The sequence below is a fragment of the Mus pahari genome, chromosome 21 (assembly GCF_900095145.1).
Source record: "Mus pahari chromosome 21, PAHARI_EIJ_v1.1, whole genome shotgun sequence".
Classification (NCBI taxonomy): domain Eukaryota; kingdom Metazoa; phylum Chordata; class Mammalia; order Rodentia; family Muridae; genus Mus; species Mus pahari.
Genome location: NC_034610.1, coordinates 25,762,520 through 25,776,751, shown reverse-complemented (window position 1 = coordinate 25,776,751; position 14,232 = coordinate 25,762,520). Strand labels below are relative to the sequence as shown.

Below are 14,232 nucleotides of genomic sequence, written 5' to 3'. Positions count from 1 at the left end.
TCCAGGACAGCCAGGGCTACACAGAGAAACCCTGTCTAAAAAAAGAAAAGAAAAAAAAAAGAAAGAAAGAAAAAGAAAGAATGCAATTGAAATCACAGTATGGGGTGTTAAAGAGATGGCTCAGTTTTTTAAGAACCTTGACTACTCTCGAGGAGGACCCAGGTTCAGTTCCCAGCACCTACGTGGCAGCTCACAATTCTCTGTAACTGCAATCCTAAGGGATCCAGTGCCCTCTACTGGCTTCTGAGGGCCCTGCATGCACATGGTACATACACATGGAAACAGTCAAAATAACCAATACACATACAATTAACTAATAAAAAGCATGGCATATTGGATGAGAACATGACATGGGGCACGTGGGCTAGAACTCAACAGAGTAAAAGCCAATTACACTGATCAGAGCACAAACCCAATAAATCAATAGGGCCTTAGAATTGACTTGTAGAAATACTATATAAGCCTGATGATTATAATCGAGATTAATACACTCTGCTGCATTCCCTCATTAAAAATTTTATGGCACTCATTTATTCTTTGGGAGGTCTAGCATATGCCACGGCACACACGTGGAGGTCAGTGGACAACACGCAGGAGCCTGCTCTCTCTTTCCACCGACCGTATGGGCTCTGATGATCAAACTCAGCTTGTTGCGCTTGGTGAGGAGCACTTTTACCCAAGGGACCATCTTCCCTTCCCGTCCTCCCTTCAGCACTGTCAGCCATGTGACTTGGGGTGACAGTGACCGACCTGGAGTAATGTAATTGGAAACCGGTCATGGGGCTCAGTGGTTATCCACACTCTGAAGGAGTCCTCGGTGGTTTCTGTGGCCATCAATGTCTCTAATAACTCTTCCATGAATTCTAGACCGAGGTGACAATTCTGCAGTAATACCCAACCACCCTGTATCCAAAAGATAAGAAAGAGTCATAGTTATTATAGCTTGTGAATATTTTTACCAAAATGAAATGTATTATTTCAAAAATAAGTTTGCTTAAAACATGGCTGTTTTATTTTGAGCCCATATTAATATATATTGTATATTATACTTAATTTATATATCAAGGCAATGATATACAATTATTTCTACCTGAGTCAAATCTTTGGCTCTTTTGGGTGATTTGTCTGTTCTACTTTGGGCAAGAGTAATCTTTTTTTTTTTTTTTTAGTTTCAGTAAGTGGAAAACTTTTGACATATATATATGTGTGTGTGTATGTATGTATATATATATATTCATATTCATATTCAACATTCATCTGTTCCTGGCCCAATCTGGTGGCTTGGTGTCATCCTGGTACCCCTGGTTCCTCAGAGATTAGAAATAAAAACTTGAGTGTGGGCACCATCTAATGGTGAGGTTGAATGCTTGCACAGGCTTCCCTAAGGTATGTCAGAATCCACTCAAACCAAGAAGACAGCTTCATAACCATCCGTTAAGGTGCTTGTAACCTTCTGAAAGTCAGAGGTCATGCATGTGGTGGCTTTTGCTAGCCACTTTCCGAATCGTATTGTTTGTCATCGTTTTCCCCAGGGACTCCTTTACTCGGCTCCATGTAAATGGTAAAAAGTAAAGCACATTTTAACATTACGTCAGAGACCATCACTAACCTAGGAAAGCAAGACTGGTCACTCATCTATTGAGTCAGTGCCTCGTTCTAGTTCAGGCTAGCCTTGAACTTGCTGTGTAACCTAGGCTAGTCTTGAACTCTCAAGCCTCATTCTTCTGACCTCCACCTGCTGAAATTGTAGGTATGCATCACTGTGCCCGGTAAGTCAACATTTTAATATTGTGATCTAACTTAAGTATAGCAGACTAGATAACCACATCTATAAGCTGTTAAACGCAGAAAGTACATGATAAGGTATTTAAATCATGGCTTCTACTGGAAGAAAAGAATCAGAGTTGGGCTGGCTTAAGTAGCAAAGAGGATGCATTGGGCCTGCATCATGGGCTACCTAGGAGAAGACAGGATAGAGCATCCAGTGCTTTCTGGTCCTTACCCAGCATCCAGGAACATCAGATATGTTTGAAATTTGGGGGAGGCTCAAGAGCACATTATGGCCACACTTGACTTGGCTTGTCTTATCTTTTCTTTTCTTTTCTTTTGTTTTTATTGTTGTTGTTCAGTTTTGTTTGATTTTTTTTATTTTGCTGATAATCCCATTATCAATATGTTCTGAGATAAAGATGTGGAAGTTAAAAAAAAAACAAAAACCAAAACATCATCCCAAAGAAGGCTAAGGTAGCCGATGTGGTGGCGCACTCAGGAGGCAGAGGCAGGCGGATTTCTGAGTTTGAGGCCAGCCTGGTCTACAAAGTAAGTTCCAGGACAGCCAGGGAAACCCTGTCTAAAAAAAAAAAAAAAAAAAAAAAAAAAAAGAAGAAGGCTAAGGTAAGTGTAGTATTTAAATAAAAGTTTTCCACTTACTGAAACTAAAAGGAAAAGAAAAAAAAAAAAAATTCACTTTTGCCCAAAGTAGAACAGACAAATCAGTTTGACTCAAGTAGAAATAATTTCACATCATTGCCTTGATATATAAATTAAATATAATTTATTATTGAATTTAATTAGGTGATAAAGATTAAGGCTTAGGGCACTTGAGAATTAATGACCAGCTTGAAATTTTGATGACCTAAGTAGAGCTTTGGACCATTAACCCCCACTGGTCATTAATTCCCAGGGAAAAGCCGTGACAAAGTCGCCACAGACATGATGAGATCCAACACTTAAAAACAAACCAAGATTTTTAATCTTACTTTTATAAATTATGCCCTTTCTTATTAGAGCTGAGATGGCTATCTGCAGAGCATTTCTAGAAAGTTAACGATCTGTGTATTTATTAGGCACAATGCCAACTGCTTCTCAACATTCCGCTTCGATAAAAATCATCAATACTTCAACAGAAAGTCCTCGACTATTTTTTTATTTGCCTGAAATGATCCATTAATGAAAAAATGAGAACCCGCCTTCTACTGAAAATTGAAATTTAACGGTCCTGATTCGTCCCTTGTATTAATATTGATCATGAAATTCCAAGATGGCTGGAGCTGTAACCTTAAGAACCAGACATTGTGCCTTCCAGATCATAAACAAATAGAAGGATAGTTAGTGGATGGTTGGAAAGATACAGAAAAGCAAAGGTGGCTGTGGGCGGTAAGAAACAGCAGGCTTTCTGCCGTGCTTGCTAAGAGGAGGAAACTGCCTTGAGATGTAAGGTTCACAAATGACCAAAGATTTGGCTGTGCATCAACAAAACTGGAAAACGAACATCAGAGGAAGGATGCTGCCAATCACTGTGGCCTTGCAAGGTAGACCAGATGGATGGAGGAACTGGCGAGCTTGGGTCACAATGGTGATGGTCCCTGGTTGCATACCTGCTGTATGGACATCTGGATCAGCTTTCGAGCATGAACTTCTTGTCCTTGTCCCATTGATATAGTCCTGCATTCTGCAACACAAGCTCACAATGACAAAAATGTAAATTTTATTATGGTCTCCCTCCCTCTGTTCCTCTAAGAAGCCATTGCTATTCAAATAGACCTGGCTTTCCATGGTGTTGACCAGAAAATGTATGGCACACAGAAAAATGGAGAAACCAAACACAGGAGGATGTGATAGAAGAGCAAAAGACACAGGTTGGACTTGAAAAGAGTGTGTGTGCATGCATGCATGAATGATGCATGTGTGCATGCATGTGTGCTTGTGTGCGTGTACGTGTGTGTGTGTAATTTGGGGTCTTTCATTTTGCTCTATTATTTGCTTTTAGCCAGTTGCGCACTGATTCAATTATTGCCATTTGATAAAGCTTTAAAAATGTAGGAGTGGTCATTTTCAATTACATTTTTTTTCTTTTCAAGTTTTTGTGGCTATTCTTTATGCTACTGATGATCTAATGTCTTCCTAGGATCCAATTAGGGGGGAAAATGATGTTTGAATTTCAATTAGACTTACATTCAATTTATAGACTAATCTATAAACTATTGACACCTTTACAATATTGAGTTGTTAAGCTGGGAATGAGTTTTAACTCTATTTACTTGAATTAACTCTCTATGTTGCTAAGTTTTATATTTTTCTTCAAATGGATATTTTTTAAACAACCTGTTTCATTTTTATTGCAAAGCTAATGGAATTTTTACATTTTATTTTTACAAGGAGGCACAATTGATTTTTTTAAAAAATATTTATGCTGTGAGTAGTCACCTTGCTGAACTGTTCTATTAAGTAGGATCATTTTCAGTTGATTCATTTGTGGTTTTAAGCTAGACACTTACATTGTCTGAGAGTAATGGTGGCATTTTGGGTCCCTCCTTTTTTCAGGAGTTACATCTTTTATTTATGAGTCTCACAATACGTTAGCTAGATCTTCCACAAGGGTGCTTAATCACCGTAGCAGTGGGCAGATATCTTTGTCTTGAGTCTGACTTTAACGGGAATTGTCTCAGTTGTTCACCAGCGAGTCTGGTGCTGATGCTTAAAGCATACATTTATCACTTTGTAGGGTGTTCTGCTCCTAACTTTGCAAAGTCAAATATGGATATTGAACTTTGTTTAAAAAATTGCTTTTTACTATTTGTGTGTGTGTGTGTGTGTGTGTGCGTGTCTATGTGCATGCATGCCATGACCTAAGTGTGGAGGTCAGGGGACAACTAGCTGGAGTCAGTTCTCTCCACCTTTAAGTGAATTTCAGGGATTGAACTCAGATCCTCGAGCTTGACAGCAGACACCTTTACTGGCTGAGCCCTCTCAATGACCTCATATGCTTTCCTAATGTTTTTAAAGTGCGTGAATCAACTCTTTAGATACAGCTCTAGCTCTCTGTAAACCCAGAGTTTTTTGTTTTGTTTTTGTTTTGCGTCTCTGGAGAGATAAACAGTTCTATTCACAGGACAATGCAAGGAGACCGGGGCTGGAGAGATGGCCCAGTGGCTGAGAACACTGGCTACTCTTGCAGGGGACATGAGTTTGGTTCCCAGCACCCACATCATGCAGTTCACTGCCTATGAGTCCAGCTCCAGGGAATTCAACACCTCCTTCTGGCCTATGTGGGTACCTACATTCACACTCATGTGCCTACATGCAGACATGCATGGATGCATCATTAAAATTAAAACTGCATTGGAAGGAGTGCCATGCTTTCTCCAGGATCTGTGCAGGTTTGAGCCTGTGGGTCATCATCTCTACAGAACGTGGCTAAGGCTATTGCCCGCCCTGCTCAGTTATGTTCACATCTGTCTTCTCTGGCTGTGTTCTGTTTGTCTCTAAACGGCCGCCACGGGGAGCGTGGCTCATTACTAACTCGGTAATGAACAGACAGCGTGAGCAAATGAATCAATCCCTGGTCACCAGACACTACAAGTAATGGTTCTAGATTTTCAGTTTGTGACAAAATGCACTTCATTGTCATCGTTGATTTATGTAAACATGGTGGCAGCAGGCTGCTGCCCACCAGTGCTGCCATCTTGAAGATAAAGAAGTCTGAGATAAATAGAGCTTTATCCCTGTCTGTGCAGGTACATGTGTCTCAGGTAAAAGGATCCAAGAGAGAGAGGGAAAAAAAGCTTAATTCTTAAATACAGCTTTGCCTTGTGGACAACTTGCTTTCTTTTTATACCAGGTTTCACTACATAGCCTTGGCTGACCTGAGTCTCACTATGCAGACCAGGGTGGCCTTGAACTCACAGAGCCCTGCCTGCCTCTGCCTCCTGAATGTGAAGTCAAAGGTGCACACGACCAAGCCTGGCCATGGATACTTTCCTAAGAGTCGCCTGTGAAAGGCGATAGTCAGAGCAAACAGACGTGTTGCTAAATTTCACAGACAGATGGTCAGTCATACCCAGCTTCAGTTTCTTGGCCAATGCGTCAATCTGGATGGTGGGGTCAGAGCCCATGGACAGGAAACAGATGAGAGGTGTGTGCGTGTCACTTTCTTCCCAGGTCTTCTCCAGATTTAGGATAACTGGCTCCGTGTACTTCTCCTCGAGAGAGTCTGCGATATACTTTCTCGCTTGGAAAACAGTGCGGTCGGGGCACCAGGATCTTGAAATGAAAATGTTAGAGGAAGTAAGTTCAGCCCTTCTAAGTTGTAAGTTCTAAGGTACTATCTACACCCCCTCTGTCTCCATCTAATTCCGAGTGTGCAAAAGTCACAAGTTTAATTAACAAAGGGGCAGCAAGCGGATCCTCCCTTCCATGGGGCTGTATGAGAGCAATGGCAGATTCTACTATCCTTGGGTGAGCACAGATTTAATCATGTGAGGGTTTGGTGCCAGGCGCTGGCAGGTAACAGTGTAGACTCAGTAAGGACAGAGGGTCCTCTGCCAGCCTCGGTCCATGACAGAGGCCAACGCACCGCAGACTCTGAAGCCTGGCTGTCTTCAGAGAGGTTGGATGTGCCAAAGAGGCCAGACGTAAGCTATCAGCGAGCATCTGCGTTCTAACCATTTGTGTGCCGTGTACCCTAACAGGTTCCACACGCACAGACACATCACGTAAGTAAATATCAGACAGCTGATCATTTAGATCTGAGATGCACCGTCTCCCAAGCCAACTCTCACTTACCAGTTAATGACCCTGCTTGTGTGGCATGAGCCCATTTTAAAATGATGGTGGGTAGAGGATAAATGTGGTTATTTCAAGGACAACAAACCACCCTTTCATACTCCGCTGACCAGGGGGTCACCAGTGAGGCCCCTCTGACCACTCTCATGGCCTACAAACACTAGCAACATGTCCAACAGCAAGCTCAGGTGTGCTGCATTAGGAAATATAAACCTACCCTGACTGACCCACCCCTTCCTGTTAGTCATCTCCCTCCCCTCCCCACCGTGTGTGTGTGTGTGTGTGTGTGTGTGTGTGTGTGTGTGTGTGTGTGTGTGTGTGTCTGTGTGTGTGCATGCGCACATGCAAGTGCGTGCCTGTGTTCAGCCATGTGTGGAGCTCGGAGAGGACAATCATTTCTAAGGTACCTTGGTTTTATTTTGAGGCATGATCTCTTATTGGCTCATCAAATAGGACTGGCTAACTGGCCAGCAAGCCCAGAGGATCATCTTGGTTTCACCTCCTCAGAACAAGGATTACAAGTATATTCCACACCACAACATCTGGCTTTTATAATATAAATATATATGTATATATTAATATATTATATATATAATTTATTATACATAATGTTAAATATATGTATTATATTATAAAATAAAATATATTTTATAAAACATTATATATTTGATTGATGATGATGTTTGGCAGGTATAAGTATGTGATAGGGGCCAATGTATGTGTCGTGATACACGTGTGTACATCAGAGGACAGCCTGTGGAGTGAATTTTCTCCTTCTCCCTTTTCATGTGCCCTGGGGCTCAAACTTAGGCTTGCAAGACAGTGCTCCCACCCACTGAACCATCTCACCTGCTCCAGTACCTGGCTTTTAATATGTGGGTTCTGAGGCTCAAAGCCAGGTTCCCACCTAAACCATCTTCTCTATCCTTGTTAATCTCTGTGGTCTCATCTCCCTAGAACCTCACTAACCAATCACGGAGACCCGCATATGCACACAAGTGTACGTGCACAAGTGCACGCACACATACAGTCACACACACTGTTTTTTTTTCCAATACAAAAGCCCCTCTGAGCTATGAGATACTAAGAAAATGTGATGATCAACAGGCAACTGCTCTTGCTTAATGTCGATTTAAAACTGTTGTTTTCATCTTAATGGCCCAAAGAATAGTTGCACGTCTCGATAGTCCAGCAGTCTTACTTTCCCCCTCACATGAACCTGAGTTTTAGCTTCTGAGCCAATTCCTTGCAGAGGCTATTTTTAATTTTGTGTATATGTATGTGTGTATGCATATATGTATGTATGCGTGCATGTATGTATGTGTGCATGCATGCATGTATATGTGCATGCATGTATGTGTGCATGTGTGTATTGTGTGTCTGTAGGTTTGTATGTGGTGTATTTCTGTGTGTGCATGTATGAGTGTGTGTTTGTGTGTGCATATGTGTGTGTTGTATATGAAGGTATGTATGTGGGTGTATCTGTGTGTGTATATATGTATGTATGTATGTTTGTGTGTGTGTGCACTTTATGCACATGCCACAGCAGGAGTGTGGAGATCAGAGAATAACTTGCTGGCACAGGTCCCAGTGATCAAACTCAGGTGGTCGGGTCTGGCAGCAGGCACGTCTACCTTCTGAATCATCTCAGAAGCCCAAGTTCCATTATTTTCTTTTACAGAAGTAAATTCAACAATGAATGATTTGTACAATATCAAATGGATAAAGGAGACATAAAAACATATTTTCTTTCAGTTCTTCATTGAAAGCCCTACACTTAAAATGTTACCAAAACAGACTTCTTCCCTGCTATCATTTATCATCGAGGAACTGCAGGGTTGCTTTCCCAACAAGCACGCATGACAGTGGAGACAGAACTCTGAAACTCATGAACCACTGACTCTGAAGCCTGGCTGTCTTCAGAGAGGATGGATGTGCCCAAGAGGCCAGACGTAAGCAATCAGCGACCATCTGCATTCTAACCATTTGTGTGTCTCGGACCCTAACGGGTTCCACACGCACAGACACATCAGGTAAGTAAATGCCAGACAGCAGATGTCGACTGCTGAGATCAGACCTGGGATGAGGTACAGTGGGCGATGCTTCCCATCCTGGATGCTGCGGGGCTCACCTGATAAGCAGAAGTTTTCGGCAGGTATCCAGGGAGTCGTTATATCCATCAGGGATGATCTCCTCCTCTGGGGCATCCTTATCAAACCAGTTTTTCCACCCCTTCTCGTTCCGAGATATCTAAGAGTAATAAGTCAAGAATCAAGCTGTGAGAATGCATGGGATTGGAATGCACCAGACGCTCCAGAGGGCCCAGGAGAGCCACTCTTGTGGGCTCTTAGCTTACAAAGCAGTACAACCTGCTACTGTCTTCAATGACCTGAATTACATAGATACAATGTAACTGTCCCTTGCAGTTTTGTTAACTGCCATTAGGATAATATTTCAGTGACACAAAATGGCTGGGGAGGGGGGAGATGGGAGATGACAACAAATCAAAACTTCTCCATTGTGACACTTTATTGATACTTGGAGCTGGAAATTATTATGTAATGCAGGGCTGTCCTGGAAATGGTTAGCATACTATACTGGCAGATAGACACCTGCACCTCTCCCTATGGTTAACACTCAAGCCATAGATCTGTAGAAATTGGAATTTCACCCAGGAATCTCATGCTAAGAGAAGGAAGGGCTGAGGCCCTGGGAACGGCCAGAGGCTTGTGCCTCGTAGAGAATGATTTACAACTTGCAGCAGACACTGGGGTTGATGCTGGAGTCAGTGAGAGGCAGGGTGATATCCGTGGGCTACACTGCTTACCTACACTTGCCTCTCGACTGCTATTTAGACCTGAACCCCCTATCAGGTCCTAAAGACGGACTGGAAGCAGGGAGTCACCAGATCTCCTTGTCCTACTTCCCAATGTGGCGACACTGAATCTCATTTTTCTGCCTGTCACTATTAATCTGTCTCTTTAATTGGTTTACTGGGATAAGCGGCTGGGCTAGCGAGAGCCACCAGAATCCCAGGCTCTCACCCTACTCGCTTTGGTAACAGTGAGCGTGTTCAGCAGCATCTCTGGCCTCTACCCACTAGATGCCAGTAGCATCCCTGACTTGGAGTTGGGATGATCAAAAATGTCTCCAGACACTTCCACGTACCCTGCTGGGGATGGCACAAAATTACCCTCCGCTGAGAACCACGGATGTGGACCAATTTCCCTGAATGCTGATCTCTATTTAAAAATAGCAAGAGAAGCCAAAAATCCATGCTCTTATTTTCCTAGGGAGACCTTAAAGCCAGGAGCGGGAGAAGTCTCTCCAAGTGGGTCTCAAGTAGCGGCTCTTCGGATGGCACGCAGAGGACCTAGGGGGGTGGTGCAGAAGCATTAAAAGGTGCTCCTGCTGCCCAAGTGCCATTGAGTCTAATTATAAACTCTGCACTGCTGAGCCTGTCCCATAATCCTCAGCAATCGCCAGGCTGGGGTCCTCGGAGAATGGCTTGTCAGCACTTTTGAGAAACCTATGGTGAGCATTAAAGACAGACAGCGGAGTTCACATCTCAGATCCTGTGTGCCAGACCTACAGCCTGACTGTTTCTTACATTTCTTCCTCTCTCTTCCCCTCCTCCCCCCCCACCCCGCCCCCTTTCTGTGTGTTCAAGTCCGTGCATGTGCGTGTGTTTGTGTGATACATGTAGACTTGACTCTGAGTCACATAGTAGTCACAAATCTTGACTGGATGCTGCCTCTATCACTGTCTTATTTTTTGAGACAGGGTCCCTCGCTGCCCGGGAACTCCTCACTGCAGACGGACGGGCTGGCCTGCAAGCCCCAGAGACCCTGCTGCCTCTGTTTCCTAGGCACCGGATCACAGACATGCACGGACTCTCCCGTGTAGGTACCAAGGATCTGATCGCAGCTCCTTGTGTTTGCATGGCGAGCACTTCACTGACTGCGCCATCTGCCTCGCCCCTGGTTCCTTTTCCTTTGGGGGCATAGACACGTGGGAAACCACTCAAAGTTCTACATCCTGTCAGCAATTCGGGACAGAGGATATAGACAGGAAGCTAGTTATTAACCAAACAGTAACTCTGAGTTCAAGTGGATCAACCTTGTCCCTAGGGCAGTGTGGGATGGGGGGGGGGGTCTGAAGCTCATCCAAATCGCCCCCTGATGACTACAGTGGTTCAACAGCTCTTCTGCCTTTCACTGGGGTAGATTAAATCCAGAGGTCCTGTGTGTGGCTAGTGTCTTTAGACAGCTTCTTCCGAGGCTAGAATTGCAGGCCCAGCCAACGTTTACCTGGGTTTCTCAACTCTGGGTGTCTTGCTTATGTGACACAAGCTCTAGCTGCTGGGCCAGCTCTCCATTGGACCACTAAGCTAATTCATATTTTTTTAAAAGTGCACTATCCTCTTGATTGGACTCAACTTCACACTGGCAGCAATGACTTAATCAGAGGCAGAAGTAAGGCCTAAATACACTAAATACACCCACCCAGGCCTTGTACTTCTAAGATGTTACGCAGGAATAGAAGCCGGACCCTTGGGGCTGGAGGGGGATATGCTAAGGGGGATGGGCTGTAGGGCGTGTCTGAGCTGGTAAAGTGCCTGCCTGTGGGGCAATGGGCTATGTACAGACAGCCAGGTCTCCAGTTGAGCTGAGGTCTTGAACCCCAGTGGGACCCGGTGGATGATAATTTCCACCAACATGGGATGAAAGGCATTTGATCATGTCTCCTGGACCCCTGGCTCCTGTCAAAGTTACTGCCCCCACAGCCCCCACAGGAGAGGTATGTGGCCATCAGTCATACAGAAAATGTCCCAAGCTTCTGGCATTCTGGCTAGACTCCACCCCCACAGTTACCTGGCAACAGCAAGATAGCCCAGCCCACTATAAGAGGGGCTGCTTGGCCCCTCCTCACTCTCTTAAGCTCCCACTATTCTTACTCACTAGCCTTCCCTTTCCCCCTTCTCTCCTCATAGCATGGCCGGCCTCTCCCTCTCTCTTTCTAACTTCTCTCTTTCCCCCCGCCTTTCTACAATAAAGCTCTAAAACCATAGACTGTCTCTGATTATCAAGGCCCACCATGCTTGAACAATGGGATAGGCTTTCTCCTAAGAGCCGTATCTAACCTCCCGCCAGAAGGCCTACCTATGCTGCAGTCGTGGACTAGACTAAGGACTCTTGCCTGTGTGGGAACCACCCAGCATCCCCCTCCCCCCTGCCCTTTCCCCCTTTCATCCCTGGGTCAAGTGCTGCCCTGGGGCCCCTATTCTGTTCTCAGCTGCTCCACTGTATCCAGCATGAGATGCCAGAGGCTGAGAACCTGGTACCTGGGGCTGCCCCTTGTCTACCACCAACCGTGTGGGATCAGTGGTTTAACACAGCCAGATGCTCATCCAGGGCCACGTGGAAAGCATGTGCAGTCCTCCCAGGTCTGCCCGCCCAGAGCACCAGAACTCTGGCAGGACTCGGGTTCTTTCCCACTCCCCTCTTTCCCCCACACCCACCTGCCATGCTACCCATGAGGACCCCAATTAATCCCTGGGGAAGTAGACCCAGGCAGATGCCTGGGACTCCCTGGGCAGCTAACCTAGCCCATTCAGTGATTAAAATGGGTGGAGCCAGAGGAATGGCACCTCCGGCTTCTACATGCATGTGCCCATACATTCATGCACATCCGGCTGCTCATACAAAGACCCTTGCCCACAGCAAGGCAAGAGAGCTTGCTCCTGATGCCTGTGAAATGCTCCCTTTTCGGTCAGTCCATCCACTCCCACCTCTGGGCCACCCTCTTGCAATAATCTCTGCCGTTGCTTTTATGACAAGACCTCATTGAGCTCCTCATTCCTCTGCCTCAGGCTCCCGTGAAACAGCCTGGGTGTGCTTTGATCTGCAGACCTGTGTTTCTGTTCATCGCTTCCTCCTTTACCTGGTTCATAATTTCTGCAAACTGGGGGAGCTTACTAAGCTCCACAAGGTTCAGCCACGTCATGTCCAGGATCCAGCGGAAGGGCTTGGGGGGGCACGCCTTCAGGTCCAGGGCTGCTCCACCTGGGGAGACATGCAAGACACACATCAATCAGATCAGACGTGTCAATCATACCAGAAATATCAATCATACCAGACACACAGAAAGAGGGAAGAAAAGGGGAGTGGAAGGGAGGGGAGTGCTGTAGTTGTTTCTTTTTAGTGGTGATAGGTTCGAATCATCCATCCATCCATCCATCCATCTGTCCATCCATTCACTACTTATAGAGTGTCCTCCACACACCCGCAGGATGCAGGCACTTTGGAGATGGTGGGAGTAAGGTCACCTTACATATCAGGAAGACTAAACAGAATGTGAACTGGGTTCAACCATGCTGTCAGGGGGGATATGCAAGATGTACATTCTCAAGCAAAATACAGAATCTTTTTTTACAGGTTTGAAAGGTCTGTAATCACACTGTGTCATAACTGCAGATCCATTATTATTTAATTTGGATGTTTGCAAAGCAGTAATTCTTACACTACCTTTATGTGTGTGAGTGTGTGAGTGTGTATGTATGTGTGTGTGTGTGTGTGTGTGTGTGTGCACATGTATGTAACTTCTCACAGAGGTGGGAGGGGGCATTAGAGTCCCTGGATCTGGAGCTACAGGCAGTCCTGAGCTACCCAGCCAGGATGCTTAGAGCTGAACTCTGCTGCTCTGCAACAGCAGAAAGTACTCTTAACCACGGAGCCTCCCCTAACCTCACGGTCCCTCTTAAGAACTCCAATCAAACACTTCCCTTTCACATAGAAACAATGCAGACCACAAAAAGACATAGGGAGGTTTCAGGTCTTTGCTCCCCCATTTAGCAATTTCCTGAGAAGCAGTATAAATTGAAGTGTTGCATTAAAAAAAAAAATCTTACATAGACTCCTTTGCACCACTAAATGGACTTAGGGAGTCTGTGGCTCTGGACATCTGTGACACCCTCAAAGTATCATGAAAAATAAACTTCCCTTCACTTCCTGACCCTGAAGGAAGCCTTGTTCTGACAGAACAACCACAAATGAAAGGTTAATTGTGGGAGAACAGTGGGTGCTTCCCTACCATGCCCCCACCCCTTTTGTCTTGTCTCCATGTCTTTTGTCTTGTCTGATGTCTTTAGAGATATCAGAGGAAGTTCCTGAAGCAAAGAGGAATAATTACAGGAGGAATCCTCCCAAAACACGCTGGCTGTTCTACCCTTACAGTCCCTCAGACCCCGGACTCAGTCTCCGGTTTTCTTGTCTGGCAGAGAAAGTAACAGAGTAACAGACTCTACCAGGTGGTCTGCTGTGAGATCAGTAAGAGCTACACCATCATTAGTGGTGATTGTGACACTTAATTTGTATCCTCCTAAGACTCTGGTCTTTCCCAGCAGCACCACATGGGAGGCCTATAGCTAAACAAAGATAATATCTTTCTAGACTAAACCGGCAAAGAAACAGTGTCATCAGTTGTCCCATAGTGCAGGGTTGCCTCTGGTATCCATTTCATTTTTCAAAGAGCTCTGACATCCTCAGCTGGAGAAGAAAGTCAAAGGCGCCTTACAAATGCTGCAGACAATGAGAAGTAATTGATAAGTAAGAACTGTCCTGGGAAATCAAACGCTGCTGTGACCATAGATACCGGCTCTCCTCCCTT

The 14,232-nt window shown here is 44.9% G+C and overlaps 1 protein-coding gene across 1 annotated transcript in view; it reads right to left on the bottom strand.

Annotated features, from left to right (window-relative positions):
- The window catches only part of Dnah8 (dynein axonemal heavy chain 8), a 231,087-nt gene that overhangs the window by 57,555 nt on the left and 159,300 nt on the right, over positions 1 to 14,232 (bottom strand). The window contains exons 79-83 of the mRNA XM_021221842.1: positions 12,508 to 12,629; positions 8,696 to 8,814; positions 5,840 to 6,042; positions 3,378 to 3,451; positions 751 to 903 (exon numbers count right to left, since the gene is read on the bottom strand). Coding sequence (XP_021077501.1) covers positions 751 to 903; positions 3,378 to 3,451; positions 5,840 to 6,042; positions 8,696 to 8,814; positions 12,508 to 12,629 — 671 coding nt within the window. The remainder of the gene's footprint in view (positions 1 to 750; positions 904 to 3,377; positions 3,452 to 5,839; positions 6,043 to 8,695; positions 8,815 to 12,507; positions 12,630 to 14,232) is intronic.